Source organism: Lycium barbarum, chromosome 9 (genome assembly GCF_019175385.1).
Source record: "Lycium barbarum isolate Lr01 chromosome 9, ASM1917538v2, whole genome shotgun sequence".
NCBI classification, from domain to species: Eukaryota; Viridiplantae; Streptophyta; class Magnoliopsida; order Solanales; family Solanaceae; genus Lycium; species Lycium barbarum.
Genome location: NC_083345.1, coordinates 9,995,603 through 10,014,917, shown reverse-complemented (window position 1 = coordinate 10,014,917; position 19,315 = coordinate 9,995,603). Strand labels below are relative to the sequence as shown.

Genomic DNA, 19,315 nt, shown 5'->3' with positions numbered 1-19,315 from the left:
TCATTTCATTCATGATGAGATACTTACTGGGAACATTTGTAGTAGTTTCGTTCCTTCACATAAACAACATCTTTATGAAGGCGGCGTTAGAAAAAATCACAGTTTGATCACCTCTTTTGCAATTTGAACATTCGGGATCTTCATCCACCAACTTGAGGGGGGAAAGGGGTGTTAGCCGTATAAGTCGTACATATATGGTAAATATATGTATAATGTAGAGTTTGTAATCTTTTAAGAATTTTATGTAACCTTTTTTCACATATTTTTAGGGATTCTTGGGTTAAACCATTTGTATATATTTGTTCAACATCAATGAAAAAGACACTGTTCCTTCTTACACGTTGGCATCGCAGATTCATGGCTCAAGTTTTTCATCTCAATCCATCTAAGTTTGAGCTGATCATAATTTTCCGAACTGAATTTGAAACCTAATATCTAATATTAATGACAAATTAAGAGGTTAAGCCATACTGTTATTTGGCAAAGCAGAATCCAAACGTCAAAGAAGTCATTGCCTCCAATTGATCAATGATACTTTACACAATATATAAGGTTTTGATTTGTTATATACTAAGATTATCTTTGATTCAATTGGTTAAGTCCATTGAGGCCTTTTTAATTAATTTTTTTTTAGAATAAGGGGGTAATAGGGAACATTGTACTGATATTCTAAAACTAGATAGAATCGACAGCTTAGCATTTACTATAACTTTTTTCTCTAAGATGTGAGAGCCACCAAAGTGTTGTTCAGCCAAAATTTCATCCCTAAAACCGTGGAAAAAACGTTTTGCCTACGCTAATTCAGCCCAGTAGCCTAATCTTAGTATTTCTGTACCAATTAAAGTTTCTTAAAATAAAAAGGTGTCCAGCCAAATTTAACATTGTTTTTTTATTTACGTATCTCTATGTAGATTTCCGAGACAAATTAGCATAGACTTTTGTATTCTTAATATTGAATTTGAATCCACTTAGGATTTTCTCTTTTCTTAAGATAGGAAATTTCAAAATGATTTTGATTGTAATATGCATGAACTACTATCTTTTTTCTTTCTCTTTTTGTTCGTGTCATTAGCTCTAATTGATATCAAAGGGAATGAGAACAGACTTAAAAAGATTTATATCACCAAACAGGGAGGTATATAGACATTGTCCATGTATAGGGCAAGGTTCGTTTTACCAAGTCATAACCTATAAATGAATAAATAAATAAATAATTCCTTTTGAAACTTTCACAAAGCTCTCCTTTTCTTAGAGTGAGTTGGTTTTGAATGAAAGTAGGTTTCATCCTGACTTTCATCAGGGACAGATACGGGGTCTGGGTCGGTCGATTGGCTGGAGGATGGGAAAAGGAAAGGACCATTATTGAAGCCTACACCTAAGCTAAAAAGAACCACTCAGTGCATTGAGCTTCTACTACACACATGCATAATTCATAGAATGACGTGATTATAATAAGTCTATCGTGTGTTATTTTACCTTGCAATATTACTGTAAGAGATTGTTATCCCGTGTTAAAGCCATTATTCTGTGTGCGAATAAAGTGTAGCGACACAAGTTGAAAAGAAAAGGGAAAATTGTATATATGGTATTGGAAGAAGTACTCTTGATGAATATGAGGCAGCCCAGTTGTTCGAATCACAAGTAATAGTTCGGGGAGACGAGTATATGTTGAGATGGCAGAGTGATGACGTGAAACGGGCTAGCTTACTACCTTTGCTTGTCCAGGCAAGCTTATTGTTTTTATGCGTAGTTTGGAGACACATGCATAAAAACTTTGATGATCATAAATACTTGAATAAATTGAACGACAAACCATGAATGTCTAGAGATAAACCCATAAATCTTGGTGATGAGCCATGTAATATTTAGTTTGTGAATAAGAGATTGTTGGTACCGTAAACTTGGTTCCACATTGAAAATTGAATAGAAAAAAAAAAGAAAAAAAAAACTAGATATATAAAGTGTTGGAATTCTTTAAATAATGTGAAACTTTTCAAGGATACCTCACAGACTTAACTGCATGAAGTATTTTTGATTGATTTAACCTAGACCTATCAGGAAAAGGCATTATTGCATCCAATGAATGCTTGCTATGGAAAAAAGTGCCTATTATCTATAGGCCTTTAATTTGATGAATAATTCAGGTTCTAGTCTCATTTTGTGGTGCGCCATCATATCAAAATTAAACAACAAACCTCGATATAGAATGAATCATTCAGTCATTATCATTTTAGAATCAGTGTCTTGTTAGCCCCCAAGCAAGAGTCTTGATGCCCATCTCCACACTTCTTGGCATTGATGCTGCCACGTGTGAATAAATAGTGTTCATAAAAGTCATTGACATGAACAACACATACAAAAACTCTGCTTACAATTTACAAGCATCTGATCATCAACGCTTGGAATATATATATCTCAATGCTAAGAGAAAAAAAACATAATCTTCTTTGTGTCGATTCCTACTTATATATTGCTCAGATATATATACTTCATCAGGGATTAGTATTGGAAGAGCTGGAATCTTTCCATAATTAGTAAAAAGGAAGGTGTCCCTAGAAAGGCCTGCTTCCTATTTTTGGTATAAATATGATTTACATGAAGTGTATTTTACCACATTAGCAAAACCATTTAGTCAGTAGCCCATTGTGAGGACAACGGGTGAACCATCTGTTTTAAACCTTTTTTTTTGCGCGGATTACCCTTCATTTGGAGTGTTCTTTAATTTTGGTCCTTCGAATTGGTGGTTTTTAATTTTTTCCCTTCGCCTAATACCCCGAGATTTTGGGTTCGAACCCCAGCTCAGTAAAAAGAAAGAAGGAATTTTCGCAAGGCAGATGTTTCGATTCGCAAGACACTCAAAACTCTATCTTAAGGCAGAATTTTGCAAAATTCTGCCCATGAAAAACTCTACCTTGCGAATTTAAAAAAAACAATTGACTGAGCGGGGGTTCGAACCCGAAACCAAGAGATTTTTAGCGAAGATAAAAAATTAAAGACCACCAATTTGAGGGGTAAAAATTAAAGACCACCCCTAACGAAGGGCAATTCTGCACATTGCTCGTTTTAAACAAATATTTTTTCTGTAACAGTGGTGTTTGAGTCAGCTTGTGCGCCCTCAACTAATTTCAGGGGATACCTAGCTACTATATCTCCACCTGCATAGGTATCAGATAACTTTGTCAAGAAATCACCTACTATTATATTTTACTCTACTGGGATTTAAACTTGAGACCTCATCATTTTCAACTCAATTTATTGATCACAATACCACACCCTTTGATGCAATTCTATACAACTATATGTACCTGGTTGCAGGGCGGATCTAATGTATAACTTATGAGTTCATTCAAAACTAATACTCCCTCTGTTTCAATTTGTTTGAACCTATTTCCTTTTTAGTTCGTGGCAAAGTGAATGATCTCTTTCCTAATTTGGAAACAAATTCACTTTATGAATGATTTACAGCCACACAAATTTTCAAGGCTTATTTTGAACCAGAAGTTTCAAAAGTCTTCCTTCTTTCTTAAATGTCGTGCCCAGTCAAATGGGTTCATATAAATTGAAACAGAGGGAATATTTTTTACTTGGACCATGTATATGTGTTAATTAATTTACCAAATACAAATAATAGATTTCGAATTTGGCAAATTAAATGGGTTATGGTAAAATTTGTTGTTCGAATCCATAATGTTCAAATTCTAAATTTGCCCTGCAAATTTGGTTCGAAAAAAGACTAGAATAACCTCTGTTGGTGCCTTAGTACAAGATTTTCTTGGAATTCTTATAACTTCCTATTGTTATGAAATTATGAATGTCCATTTCTCAAATATAATGCTCCTTCCACCATGTTAATGGTTCTTCCTTTTTCTTCCACCATGTTAATGGCTCTCCCATTTTCTTCCACCATTTCATATATTAAATACATATGTATCACTATAAATAGAGGCATACATTTTCATATGAGATACACTTGTTAAAAAAAAACACATTTTGGAAGAATAGTAAAAATCTCTCCTCTTTTGTCATTCTATTTCTATGGTTTTCATCCATTAATATTGTGACTCTTTTAGCTTCATTTTACAACACGTTATCAGCACGAGACTCTGCCGTTCCGAGAAAATACTTTAAAGCCTCGAAGGTATTGATTTTCTATTTTTCTTTACTAATGGCAAATCTTACCAAACGTGAATTTGTAGCTTTAGATATATCCGGCAATACCTATATGTCTTGGATTCTTGACGCCGAAATTCACCTTAATGCGATGGGTCTGGCAGACACCATCAAAGATAAAAATGAGGCATCAAACGAAGATCGTGCCAAGGCAATGATATTCCTTCGCCATCACCTTGATGAGGGCTTGAAAATGGAATATCTCACTGTTAAAGATCCTCTTACTCTGTGGAATAATTTAAAAGATAGATATGACCACCTGAAGATGGTCATACTTCCACAAGCACGTTTTTGATTGGCTCCATTTAAGGCTACAAGATTTTAAATCTATTAAAGCATATAATTCTGCCATGTTTAGTTGTTAAGTTTCAAAGATATCCGCCGTAATGGGTATCACGCTGAGACATTAAACGAAATAAATGATGAATATATTGCTATTACAAAGAATGTCTCCGGCCAGAAATATGTTTTGGAGAAATTGCCAACTTTATCTTCTTGACTGTATTATGCAAAAATTAGTACAATTGAAGCACACTCGATCGTAAACCAGAAGTTTAATGATTCAAGTATTTTTTTGCTTTGGCATGACCGAATAGGTCACCCTGGATCAATAATGATGAGACGAATTATTGAAAATTCAAATGGGCATCCACTTAAGAACCTGAAGATTCTTGAAAGTGGTGAATTTTCATGTGCTGCTTATTATCAGGGTAAATTGATAACTAAACCATCACAAATGAAAGTTGACATTGAATCTCTTGCTTTTCTAGAACGTATACATGGGGATATATGTGGACCTATTCATCCACCTTGTGGGTCATTTAGATATTTTATGGTCCTAATAGACGCATCTTCAAGATGGTCTCATGTGTGCCTCTTATCTTCTCGCAACCTGGCGTTTGCGAAATTATTAGCACAGATAATACGCTTAAGGGCACAGTGTCCAGACCATCCCATTAAGTCTATACGCCTCGATAATGCCGGAGAATTTACGTCTCAATCTTTTGATGATTATTGTTTATCAGTTGGGATAAAAGTTGAACATCCTGTAGCACATGTTCATACCCAAAATGGCCTTGCTGAGTCATTTATTAAAAGACTACAATTGATAGCAAGACCACTGCTTATGAAAACACGGTTGCCCACTACCGTCTGGGGACATGCTATCTTACATGCAGCATCTCTTATTCGTCTCAGACCGACTCATTATAATAAATACTCCCCATCACAATTAGTATTTGGTCATGAACCAAATATTGCTCATCTCCGAATCTTTGGTTGTGCTGTATATGTGCCTGTAGCACCACCACATCGTACTAAGATGGGCCACCAAAGAAGGTTAGGTATATATGTTGGGTTTGAATCACCCTCTATTATTCGCTATCTTGAGCCATTGACGGGAGATTTATTTACTGCCCGATTTGCAGATTGTCGATTTGATGAAACAAATTTTCCACAATTAGGAGGAGAGAAAAAAGAAATTAAAAGATAAATTGCGTGAAAAGTTCCATCACTATCTCATTTTGATCCACGTGCCCCCATATGTGAACAGGAGATCCAGAAGATCATCACTTGCAAAAAATAGCAAATCAAATGTCAGACGCATTTACTGATTTGAAAAGGATAACTAAGTCACATATCCCTGCAGAGAATGTGCCTATCCGAATTGATGTCCCAAAGGGACAATCTATTAGTGTCATAGCCTCTGAATCTCATACGCGCCTGAAGCGTGGTAGGCCATTGGGCTCTAAGGATAAAAATCCTAGAAAAAGAAACACGAAAAATGATCAAAATGACACTACGAAAGAATATCATGAAGATATTCAAGATCTGACTAATCCCGATACTCCTGAAGATATTAGGGAACCCGAGACTCAAGTAAATAAAGAACTATCATTGAGTTCTTCTAATGATGGGATAAATTTGAATCGATCGAAGATTATGGTGGATAATGTTTTTGCATATAATGTTGCAATAAATATTATGAAAGACATTGACGATCAGGAACCCCAATCTGTCGAAGAATGTCGACGAAGATATGATTGGCCAAAATGGCAAGAGGCAGTTCAATCAGAATTGAATTCACTTGCCAAACGTGAGGTTTTTGGACCTGTAGTCCAAACGCCTAATGGTGTAAAACCAATTGGCCATAAATGGGTTTTTGTGCGAAAAAGGAATGAGAGAAATGAAATTGTGAGATACAAGGCACGCCTTGTTGCACAAGGATTCTCTCAACGACCCGGTATCGACTATGAAGAAACATATTCACCCGTTATGGATGGCATAACATTTCGATATCTCATCAGTTTAGCTGTACATGAAAACCTTGAAATACATCTGATGGATGTGGTTACAGCTTACCTTTATGGATCACTTGATAATGAAGTCTATATGAAAATTCCTGAAGGATTTAAAATGCCTGAAGCAATTAACTCAAAGTCTCGGGAGATGTATTCAATCAGATTACAAAGATCATTGTATGGTCTAAAACAATCAGGGCGCATGTGGTACAATCGCCTCAGTGAGTACTTGGTAAAAGAAGGTTATATAAATGATGTCATTTGTCCATGTGTTTTTATTAAGAAAGCAAAATCAGAGTTCGTTATAATCGTTGTTTATGTTGATGGCATAAACCTAATTGGAACTCCAGAAGAGCTCCAAAAGGCGATTGAATATTTAAAGAAAGAATTTGAGATGAAAGATCTGGGAAAAGCAAAACTTTGTCTTGGTTTGCAGATTGAACATTTGACAGATGGGATCCTTATCCATCAATCTGCTTATACCGAAAAGGTCTTAAAACGATTTTACATGGACAATGCGCATCCTTTAAGTACTCCAATGGTTGTTCGATCACTTGAAGTGAGCAAAGATCCGTTCCGACCTCAAGAAGAAAATGAAGAGCTTCTTGGTCCTGAAGTACCATATCTTAGTGCAATTGGTGCACTTATGTATCTTGCTAACGCTACAAGACTTGACATAGCGTTCTCTGTTAATTTGCTAGCAAGATATAGCTCTTCTCCTACACGAAGACATTGGAACGGAGTTAAGCATATATTGCGATATCTGAAGGGAACTAGCGATATGGGTCTGTTTTATACTAACAAAGGTAGTACAGATCTTGTTGGTTATGCAGATGCAGGTTATTTATCTGATCCACATAAAGCTCGATTTCAAACAGGCTATTTGTTTACATGCGGAGGTACTGCTATATCATGGCGATCCACAAAGCAGTCCATTGTTGCTACTTCTTCGAATCATGCTGAGATAATAGCTATTCATGAAGCAAGTAGAGAATGTGTGTGGTTGAGATCAGTGATACATTTCATCAGAGAAAGATGTGGCTTGAAGTATGATACAAAAATACCCACAGTATTATATGAAGATAATGCTGCATGCATAGCTCAATTAAAGGGAGGATTTATAAAAGGAGATAGAACGAAGCACATTTCACCAAAGTTATTTTTCACACATGATCTCCAGAAGAATGGTGATATTGATGTACAACAGATTCGTTCAAGTGACAATCCCGCAGATTTGTTCACCAAATCTTTGCCAACTTCAACTCTTGAGAAGATGATATTTAAGATTGGAATGCGAAGACTCCGACATCTGAATCTTGGTCTTCGTCAGGGGGAGTGAAAATACGCGTTGTCCTTTTTTTCCCTTAATCAAGTTTTGTCCCATTGGGTTTTCTTGGTAAGGTTTTTAATGAGGCAACTCTCAAAGCGTATTACTAGATATGTGTACTCTATTTCCTTCATTGAGGCTTTTTCCCACAGGGTTTTCCCAATAAGGTTTTTAACGATGCACATCATCTATGGACATCCAAGGGGGAGTGTTATGAAATTATGAATGTCCATTTCTCAAATATAATGCTCCTTCCACCATGTTAATGGTTCTTCCTTTTTCTTCCACCCTGTTAATGGCTCTCCCATTTTCTTCCACCATTTCATATATTAAATACATATGTATCACTATAAATAGAGGCATAAATTTTCATATGAGATACACTTGTAAAAAAAAACACATTTTGGAAGAATAGTAAAAATCTCTCCTCTTTTGTCATTCTATTTCTATGGTTTTCATCCATTAATATTGTGACTCTTTTAGCTTCATTTTACAACACCTATATTATTCTTTCTTGTTGTCACGGATTGGATTTTTTTTTTTATTTGGGGGGGGGGGGTTTGGGGGAATAGGGGTGGTGGGGTATGTTTGCCTCCCATGTTGGACTACATAAATGTGATTTTTTATTCAAAGTAACCTAGTTAGGACTAGGTATTTTATTCCAAAGTGTGGCCTAGATTTTTGGAATCACGAAATATTGTTCCTTTTTTTCTAGATTTCTCCCTTTCCACTTTATAAATATTTATGTTACACCATTTTTATATTATTCATTTATCCGATATTTGTGTTGATCGGAAGAAGCAAGTAATCATAAAATTAGGTGAGGCAGTTATAAAAACAGATTAAGTACTAGAAACTGTTTACACTACCCATAGATAAAGGTTGGTTCATAATTTATACTTGATGAGACTAACAGTAAAAAATTTCAGCTATGAATTGATTATACCTATGATATAATGGAACAGGATTTTAATATTTAATAATTCAAAAAATACCAAATTAAGTTGAATCCAATGAACAAAGGTTTCAACCCACCTTTGCCTATGGGCTATGGAAAGAAAAAAGGACAATTTGCCCGATTGCCCTTCAAAGGCGCTGTGTTTAAATTTTGCTCCTCAAATTGTTGGTCTTTAATTTTTGTCGTTCGCTTAAAAAGGTGGTCGAAATGCTCTGAGGTTTTGGATTCGAACCCTCGCTTAGTTAAAAAATAAAAAAAATAAGGTATAAGTTCATATGAAATTATGCCTATTCGCTATGTAGTTACATAGAAACTATGTCGGACACGACAAAGGTTTCTATGAAACTACATAGAACCTATGGCGAAATTAAGGCAGAACTTCATTTCCACAAACCTTTGTCGGACAAGGCAAAAGTTCTATGTAACTTTCCCCGAACAGGCATAGGTTCATAGAAACTTATGTCTTGCGAAATTATTATTATTTTCGACTCTGCTAGGGATCGAACCTAGAATCTCTGGTGCGAAAAGGATACTTTAGCGCACAAATTTTCATTAAATGAGAAGTAGGGGCAATAATTAAAGACCAACGAATTGAGGGACAACAATTAAAGACCATATGAAGGGTAATCCACACAGATTTTTGAAGAAAAACGTATAATTTCTGACCTTCAGGAACTTGGGCAATTTGCACGATTGTCCTTATTTGGGGGTGGTCTTTAACTTTTGCCCCACAAATTGTTGATCTTTAATTTTTGTCCTTCGCTTAAAATATCCGAGGTTCTGGGTTCAAAATCCTGCTCAGTAAAAAAAAAATCGTAAGGCAGAGTTTCGTAGCAAAGTAGGCCTATTTGGGCAAAAGTTAGGCCTTAAGGGGCAGACTTTTGCTCGAATAGGCCTACTTTGCTAAGAAACCTTGCCTTGCGATTTTTTTTTTTTAACTGAGCAGGGTTCGAACCTAGAACTTCGAGGTATTTTCGGCCACTTTTTTAAGCGAAGGGCAAAAATGAAAGACCAGCAGTTTGAAGGGCAAAAATTAAATACCAGCGCCTTTGACGGACTATCTGTGGAAAAAAAGTGCAGGAACTTTAAGGTGATAAGTAATTTGATACTCCTATTTATAGAGACCGGTAATATCAAAGAATAAGAAACTTATATGCTAGTCTGAAGGATAAGGTTTATGTCTTATGCTTTGACGTTTTTGTTTCCGCTGACAATGCTTCATGGTAAAAAATTATTCCAATTCCATGTTTCCGTCGATCTAATAAATACATAATATATATTGTCCGTACATTATTATTATTATTAAATGATAAGTCATTTGTATATATTCTCAACTTAAACATGTAAATTGGACAATGAAGCATTTAATAATACTCTCTTTGTTCTATTTCATAGTGACTATGTCTTTATTGGTCAATTTAAAAAGAACAACACATTTATATATTTAAAAATAATTTAACTTTAAACTTCTCGTATATCTTTAATTGTATGCTTTTATAACTTAAAAAATAGAGCATGTAGTGGGATCGAACTAGCATTGTTAGCTTGGAAGGCTCAGGATCATAGTATAAGATTCATTATTTGAAAGGTCTTTCATTCAAAATGGAATATGGAAGGTTCCATTAGGCTTTTTTTAAGGAGATGAGTCCATTTATAGATTTAAGATGTGAACAAAATTAGAAAGAATTCTACCCATAACATTTATGTCAGCTTTTGGCCTGAATACAGATTACACGAACGACTTTGTAGATGATCCTTTTAGAAGAGGGCGATTTTAACAATCTTTCTAGTTATCGTTCTCTATTATATTTAATAGGATCCTAGGGAAAATAATTTTATTTCTGCTGAGTTAAATACTATATTGATGTCTCAAGTAAACTAAAGTCATTGCCTAATGGCTATTTTGCTTCAATTTCTTCTTTACAAATAACAAATTGAAGATTTAGTTGATTATCAAATGACCCATTTAAGATCAGAACTCACAAAAAATTATTTTTTGCCCTCTTAAACTCTATATCTAAATTTAAATAAAGTACTACAATTGTACGACGGAGTGAAAATTTGCATGAGGTGATAATATTTAATTTCTTACACTAACCAAGTAACCAACAGTTAATCTAATTTTCAACTAAAAGATAGAATTATGTTCATATTCCACGTAAGATAAATTTTGCATAATAAATTATACTCATGAGAATAGTAGAAAATGTTGTCGCACTGCAAAGGATTTTCAAGTTTTTTTTTTTTTTCGATCTCTAACACGGAGAAGATTTCTAAAACGTTTTCCTTTACAACAAAAAACAGCTAGTAAATACGGAATTTCTAATGATACAATTTAATTATTTTTACTAATATAACCACTTTTTGGGAGTTAGTACAGTAATTTAGCACTTTCATCGTACCAGAATTGAGCACCTATCTATAATTGAAGAAATATTCGAAAAGCATGCATTCACTAAAGCTATCTAGTTACCTATACATGCTAGAAATTGATATCACCTTCACAAATATTTATTCTAAAATCCCTCTTTTGCAAAAATGGGAAATAGTCATAACATACACAGAGCCAAATTGTTGTGGAATAAGGGTGTGTTGATAGGGAGGAAAATACTTTCAATTTCTCATGTTTGTTAGTCAAAAAAATTAGATTTTTTTTTCTCTAGGATTATGTATAATTGCTTTTGGAATACTATTTTATGCTTACTTACCAAACATTAAAAAATAAGTAAAATTTACTTATTTTTCAGGAAAACATTTTCCTCATATCAAACAAACCCTTAAAAGTGAGTCCTTTTTTATTCAAAGTTACAATAAATATTCTCCCCGAAAAGCTGCTTGTTTCGAATTTGGATAGTCTTGCTTATTGTTATTGATGATGTCTTTGACTGAAAAAACTATCAAAAAAAAATAATCATTTTCAGATGGATAATTAGCATTAATGATGCACGCATCTCCCAAACACTAAAGTTTTTTATAAAACAACTCATGTGACACCTACAATTTTCCTTGCAAACTTTTTTCTTATGTAATCTCCTGTCCACCATTACAATTTTGCTAAGCAAGTTGAGTCTTTCTTTTTTTGTCTCGTATAAATACACAAGCAAGCCATTGAGTTCTTGCGCTCTAATCTCACTAACTGTATTCATGGTTGTGCCCCCTAATTCATTTTTAGGATAAACAATAAGCATGAGAATTCAATATTACCTAAAAATAAGATAGTTATTCTCAATTCCTTCCACTGCCGATCTTCATTTTTTTAATAACCGCGTGTCCAGGCCAGCTTACGCGCACCTCGACTAATTCCTCGAGATACCTGTCAGTAGGGGTGTTCACGGTTTGGTTAAAAACATATCCGAACTGCAAACCAATTAAATAAACCGATAGTTGTTTGGGTTTGGTTTGGTTTCAAATTTTGCAAAACCGATAATGTTTGGTTTTATTAAAAACAAACCGAACCGATATAATAATACACTATTTTACAATTATATATATACTTCATATTAATTCTTATAAATAATTTTGGATACTTTGTTTACTTTTTAATCAAATTTTTCTTTATCTCTATTAGGCTAATGAACTTTACATCTTAAGCTCATTTCTTAAAAGAAATTCATGAATCCAAACTCATTTATTAAGAAAAAAAACTATGAGATTTACCTAAAAAAAGTTGTATTTCTTATAAGCTTTATTCACTTGATTTTTAGCTTATAGATCTTAAGACATTTTCCTCGTAATCAAAGAAAATTATAACTCCCACAATAAAAGGGTAATAACTAATTATAAGTTGAAAAATGACGGAAAAGTCTTTCCTAATCATAGGAAAAAAAGAGAAATATCATTAGGTTTCTTAAAAACCGAAAAACCGAACCAAAACCGACAACAACCAAACTGATAGTTATGGATTATGTTTGGTTTGGTTTGGTTTGGTTTTAATAATGAAAAAATCGACTAAATTGGTTTGGTTTTAGTTTTGACCAAAAACCGACCCAAATCGATCCATGAACACCCCAACCTGCCACCTCCCACCAACAACAAGTACCAACTAACTCTATTCATCAAGGATAGGACATATGTTCATCTGCAAAAATATATAAAGAAAAAAAAGTACTGAATATAGTAAGATATCAATTTATCTAAATGACTTTCATACCGACATAGTTAATCTACCTCATCACTACCTCGTAAGGGCATTGATATGTGTGTGTATATATATATATATATAAATATTTATTTTTATTTTTTTGAAAAAGTATGGAAAATACAACTTCATCAAGTTGGGTACTTTTATGATTTTACCACTTAACATTAAAAGGAAAAAAAAATCAAAATGCCAGATAAGACATCCTTCCACGTGTCAAAAACCAATGAAATATCTCACAAATTGGCTGGCCCACCGACAACCTCGGTTTGACTCAAATGTACGGTCAATCCATGAACCTATATAACAAGCGTACATTTCCATTTAGACCAACACAGGTTATTATAATCCCAAATGTTTCATATACCATCTTCTTAATTTTCATAATAATCCAATATCTTTTCTCTGTTTTCCAGTCCAAAAAATAATCCTACTTTTCTTGCATGGATTTCTCTCTTCCATTGGTTACAAACATGAGTATCACTAAGGTAACAGAAAGAGTGGTAATTTCAGGTTTCTCTGTTTAATCATTCTTTTTTTAATTTGCTCCTTTGATATTATGCATGGTATAAATTTTCAAGTTTTTAAAAAATTAATCAAGAAAGAACAATGTTGCAGGACATGATGTTTCATCCTCAAGAACACCAGCTTTTCAATGTATACTACTTTTTTTCAAAAAACAAGCTATGTTGATTTCTTATAGGTTTTCTTTTACAGATATACAGACAAGATTCAAGTCTTATAGAAATGGGGTTTTGAGAATTGAATATTTTTTTCTCTGTTCTCTTATCTGACTTTTTCTCTTTAATTTTCTTTCAAGATCTTAAATTGGATCTTAACAACTTTTTTGTTGTCTTAATTGTATTCATTGGCAAAGTTAACTCTTTTTACTACTAACAATTTATGTTTATGTTGTTGCCTTCATTTCATTCATTGTGTGATTTTTCTACTAGCCATTTGCAAGTTTTTTTCCATTCATTTATTTTCAGTAAAAGTATTACTAGTACTGAGAAGGTTTTATGACTAATAAGATTTCATCATTTTTTTCTGTTTTCTTTTTAAGATTTTTTCTATCTCAAAGGGTGCCTGACCAACTATTCCTGTCATTTTCTTAGGTTGCATTAAAATCAAGAGTTCTTATTGCTTTTCAGCTTTTCAGCTTTGAATTAAAATGGAATATTTAGCTTTTCAGCTTATTGCTCAACTTCTCTAACTATGAAATATGATTCTGTTTCAAGGTTCTGTAAAAGGGACTTTGATGAAAGGAACTCAAAAATTGCATAGACAAGTCACATGCTTATCATAATAGGCTTTTAGAGCTACAAAAGTTCCCATTGCTTGTCCAACTTTGGATTCTTTGATCCTCAGAATTCATGTCCTTTTTGTACAATTCAGATGTCACAAGAGTTTTAAGTGTACCTAGTAAAATGTTAGGCATCTCTCTAGTTGCATGAAAAAGGTAGTTTTTAGCTAATATGCATAACGACATGATTCTATTCTATGAAAAGGTAGTAGTAGAAAAGATGTAACTAATAAGTTTTTTTCCTGCTAAAGAAATTTGATTGTGGTTTTTGTTTTTGCAGGAAGAAATGCCAAGCCCTCTCAATGATCAAATTCTGAATTTCTGTGAATCTGAACTTTTTTCAGAATTACAGAATTCAGAAGTAGCTTCTAGCTCAAATGGTTGTTGCTATGATGAACAATCCTCTTATGATACCAATTTTGATCTAAACAAATTCCAAAGCACTAGTGAAAAGAATGATGATACTATCACAAAAGCAGCCACCAGCACGACCGATGTTAGCCCCAACAACCATAACAACAACAACAATAATAACGACAACAACAATAGTCTGTCGATGATATTTGATACTCAGGAGGAGATTGAGAATGACATTTCTGCATCAATAGACTTCACACCATCCGCTAATTTTACAGTCTCGGATCATTTCCTTCAACAACAAGAGGAACAATTCGACGTAAATCCTCTTAACAATCATCATGGCCCTGTTACAGATATTGTAAATGGTCCCCTGTCTCATCAATATCATCCCCTTATGGGGCCTCCATTAGGCCATGCATACGAAGACGAATCGTTGTCCTCTATTCCTCCTTACATGCGCCTCGCTTCTTCTTCTTCGCCTTCTTGTGCACTTCTTGATCCTAACATGGTAAATTACCTTCAAGGGAATCTCAACACTACAATCAATTCTGAAGCTTCAGCAATATTTGCTGCTGCTGCTAATAGTGCCTTGTTCTTTGGATCACAATTGCCAAATCAAGAATTGGATTTTCAAGAGAATGGTAGACTTTTTTGCCCTGATGCATTGCCAAGGATCTACAATAGTGAGCTTCAGGTAATGATTTCCTTTCATGTGCATGATAGATGGTGGCTGAGCCAAGATTTTTCAGCAAAAGATTTAAATTATAAAGACGTTAAAAGAGATTCAATATTTACTATATGATAAAAAATAATTTTGAACTTGTATAAAATTGTAATTTTTTTTTTTTGCAAGGGGCTTCAGATGCACCCCTTGCGCCCTTCAAAGTTACCCCTTTGCCGGAAAATTAGTATTATGTAAATAGATCAATTTTTTTTTAACATATATACACTACATCTCGAATTCTTTTGGTTTCTTCGTATGCGTATTTCTTTATATTTTGAATTTCTCGGTGAAAATTTTAGTTCCACCACTGATGTGAAGCTTACTTCTTTTTGGCTTTTATTCACTTGATCTTTTGTTAAAAGTAATTTTCTTTTTTAAATGAAGGCACTTAGCAGTGAGAGTCAGCATTTGGTTAGTGGTGCTGGTTGTTCTAACACTCTGGCCACAGAGATCACAAGCTTTGAAGATCCTAGTTATAATAAAACTGGCAGGTGTTCACCTGAGGCAAGGAGGGAGAAGATTCATAGATACATGAAGAAAAGAAATGAGAGGAATTTCAGCAAAAAAATAAAGGTATTTTTTATATTATCAAATTATTCAAAGGATATTTATAAGTAAGACTTCTTAAAATACGAGATTTGGAATCTTAAAAATAAGATGAGTTATCCACTACAATCGGTGTTAAAAAATCTTACATTTGAAGGTGTATATAACTTAAACTCTTTCAATTTTCATTTCCGCTCAACCTTCCTCTAGAAATCTCCAAACCGAAAAGACTAATGAAATACCATCTTACCATTAATTACACGTATCATTATTAAACTTTGCTCACCATAAAAGTTAATTACTAACTGTTATAGTATCTTCTTGTCATATTAAAGCAAATAAAGTTTACCAATTATAACAGTAAAATCATAAAACTATCTTTTATCAATTAAAGTAATTAAGCTAGGTGAATCGCTCAGGGAATACAAATGATCGGAAGGTTAAATTTCTGGCACCGAGTAACCCATTTTTCATGTAAATATTTTAAATTTTTTATAACATACGGATAGTCAAACTTTTACACAATGGGTTTTCTTATTTCCTTATCATTTGTATTTTTTCAGCTAAAAATTCGACCTTCCAGTCATTTATAGCTTCTGAAAATTTACGTATTATTAAGTTGCTTTAATGTGACAATATAAAATGTAATGATTATACGTGAAATTAACCCTGCCATTTTATATTTGATACCTTGCTTTATTCTTTTTTTTTTTTTTTTTTTTTTTTTGCTGAGTTTGATTTTGGAGGCCTTTATGCAGTATGCATGCAGAAAAACACTAGCAGATAGTAGGCCAAGAGTGAGGGGAAGATTTGCAAGAAATGATGAATTTGGTGAGGCAAGTAAAGCAAATTCTTGTGGAACTATTGAAGAGGACACAATTAGTACTGAAGATGTAAGGCTCAATAGTATTATCTATCATCATCAATATCATGATCCAAATATGGTTGCTTCTTCAACTCATGACAATAATGGTCGACTTTTCACCTCCAATTGTCATGTATCCACCGGTCCCTATGATATCTGCACCCCTCTCTATTGCACAGATGGTCAGATGCACTAGCTAGAGTTTTATAAAGCTTTCCAATGTGGTCCTATAGGTTCTCCTCTACATATAACAAGGTACTCTTCTAACCCTTAGCATGTTTTTATACTCTTAGTGTATATAAGGTAACATCTTAGTAAATAAGGCAAATTACCATATAAGCAGGCTGAAACACATCGATGGTAAGGGTATTAAATAGGAGTGTTGGGTGAAATTAGACTTGTCAAATGAATTGAGTTAAAAAAAAATGGACGGGTTAATAGTTATTTTTGCTGTGATAAGAGGTGAGTCCGGAATTTAATTTAACGAGTTCAACTTCTAAGATGCTTAGCATTAAACTCATTGTATTGCTAAACTTAGGGGCGTTCATGGATCGGGTTTTAATTAAAATCCAAAAAAAAAAAAAACACAATTTACTGAGCTTTGCGATTATCAAAACCAAACGAACCAAGATAATGCACATTTATCAGTTTAGTTTGTACTGCTAAACTTAGGGGCGTTCATGGATCGGGTTTTAGTTAAAATCCAAAAAAAAAAAAAACACAATTTACTCAGCTTTGCAATTATCAAAACCAAACGAACCAAGATAATTCACATTTATCAGTTTAGTTAGATTTCGCTCGATTTTTCCATTTTCAAGAAACTTAATGGTACTTCACTCTTTCTTTTTATTTTGTCCTATAATTAGTAGAATTTCATTCTCTGACAACTTAAACCCTTTATTACATTTTCATTGTGGTGGCTATTATTTTCTTGGATTATGGAGAAATGTCTTGAGATCCATAAATTTTAATAAGATGAATAAAGTTTATAAGAAATACAAAAAAGTCAAAGGTAAAAATCTCATAGTTGTTTCTTCACATAAATTGGTTTGGATTCATATCTTTCTTTTAAGAAATGAACTTCAGGCCTAAAACACATTAATTTATTAAGGATAAAATTAATGGTAAAACTAAAATTTTGATGCAAAACTATACAAAATATTTAAAATTATTTATAAAAAATAATATTGTATATTATTAAATTACGTATATAATTTGTCAGTTTGGTTCATTTCTTTTTTTTTTTTTAATAAAAGAAACCAAACCAATATTGTTAATTTTTTAAAATTTAAAACAAAACCAAACCCATAGAAGTATCAGCTTATATGATCTATTTGGTTTTGTTTTATGTTTGAATCGATTTTTCATCAAATCGTGAACACGCCTAGCTAAAATTATGGGTTGATATTTAATATTCTTGATATATATATATATATATATATATATATATATATATATATATATATATATATATATATATATATATATATATATATATTGATACTCTATATCAAAAGTTATGGGTTCAGATGAACACGTAACCAAAAGGCTAAATCAGCCCGTGAACACTCCTAGCTATAATTTTTTTAATACCATAATATATATTTTTCTTTATTATAACTATATAAAATACGTCAAACAATAAATAGTTTTTAAAATGTTTCTCCTGAGTCAATTTGGGCTACATATTTAGCTAAAATCAACCCAATACTTAGATATATTGAATTGAGCGGATCAAAATGGGTTAAGTTAATAAATAGAGGGAGTCATTAGCTTGCTCAAATTTGGGTTGGTTGGATGGAACATGTTTCATGGTTTGTTTTTGCTGCCCCTACCTAATACGTCCAAATGTGCACTAATGGCATAAGGAATTTGTGTATTCTAACTTGCTGTAGCAGGTAATCTGTCTTATTACCATATTACTCATGTCATTATTATGAACAATTACTTATAGTTATTTTAGGTGGTTTTAGAGTGTAAGAATTCCCTTATAATATCAGTGTAATTAAACTCTTAAAATATATTGTGTGACAGTATATGACGATGAAAGAAGAAGATGTGGAGTCATTGTGTATATTTCCACATATTATTGGTGTGAATACCTTCAAAATCAACTATTGCATCAAGCAATCCTGGATTTGATCAGCTCTCAGCTTTATTTTGCTTTGTTCCTGCAATTATACAATTTTGCAGAACTTAATGTATTAATTAGTCATGAACTAATAAAGAAAACAAAGAATAACTTGTAATAACTTACTCAATGTCCCGTAGTCGGGGCATGTAAATTTTGTAAATGTTGTGCTATTGTAAGTCATACTTTTGTGTTTTGTATGGCAAGAGCTACCCAAGTTGAGCAAATTTGGGGCCATAAAGGGAAAGAGTTTATTCGGGAAATGCGCAAATACTCGATTTGGGGACCGCCATTTAAGTTGTACTCGAAGTTAAATTTTGCCCGTAGATATACCTACTCTGAAACTACTTCAGATATACGAGACTGGAGTTGGAAAAAACCTATGTTTGAAGTTTGGCAAACTACAGGCATTTTTTGTCTGAAGTGTAGCCTTTTCAAATTTCAAGGCCAGACATCAAACACTTTTGCCTAAAGTTTGGCATGGCTTTAAGGC

General features: G+C 33.2%; 1 protein-coding gene across 3 annotated transcripts; it reads left to right on the top strand.

Moving 5' to 3' along the window:
• The first annotated feature begins 13,238 nt into the window (after positions 1-13,238).
• Positions 13,239-19,106, top strand: LOC132610097 (zinc finger protein HD1-like). Of its 3 annotated transcripts, none has more exons than XR_009571013.1 (5): positions 13,239-13,381; positions 14,477-15,250; positions 15,665-15,853; positions 16,585-16,946; positions 18,726-19,106. XR_009571013.1 is itself a non-coding variant. In XM_060324356.1 (5 exons), exons 1-5 carry the CDS (start codon positions 13,503-13,505, stop codon positions 18,831-18,833), a joined length of 1,254 nt encoding a protein of 417 aa, XP_060180339.1. In that variant the 5' UTR covers positions 13,430-13,502; the 3' UTR covers positions 18,834-19,106. The 3 variants fall into 3 exon arrangements, 1 of the variants encoding a protein (XP_060180339.1); XR_009571012.1 differs by lacking the exon at positions 13,239-13,381 and adding an exon at positions 13,430-13,550; XM_060324356.1 differs by lacking the exon at positions 13,239-13,381 and adding an exon at positions 13,430-13,550 and having other exon boundaries at positions 16,585-16,719.
• The last annotated feature ends 209 nt before the right edge of the window (positions 19,107-19,315 follow it).

Bases quoted from the DNA above. Each gene is read 5' to 3' on its own strand.
- LOC132610097 (XM_060324356.1), top strand. From the start codon at position 13,503: ATGTTGCAGGACATGATGTTTCATCCTCAAGAACACCAGCTTTTCAAT. The intron at 15,251-15,664 runs GTAATGATTTCC...TTTTAAATGAAG, and splicing joins TCTACAATAGTGAGCTTCAG to GCACTTAGCAGTGAGAGTCA. The intron at 15,854-16,584 runs GTATTTTTTATA...GCCTTTATGCAG, and splicing joins ATTTCAGCAAAAAAATAAAG to TATGCATGCAGAAAAACACT.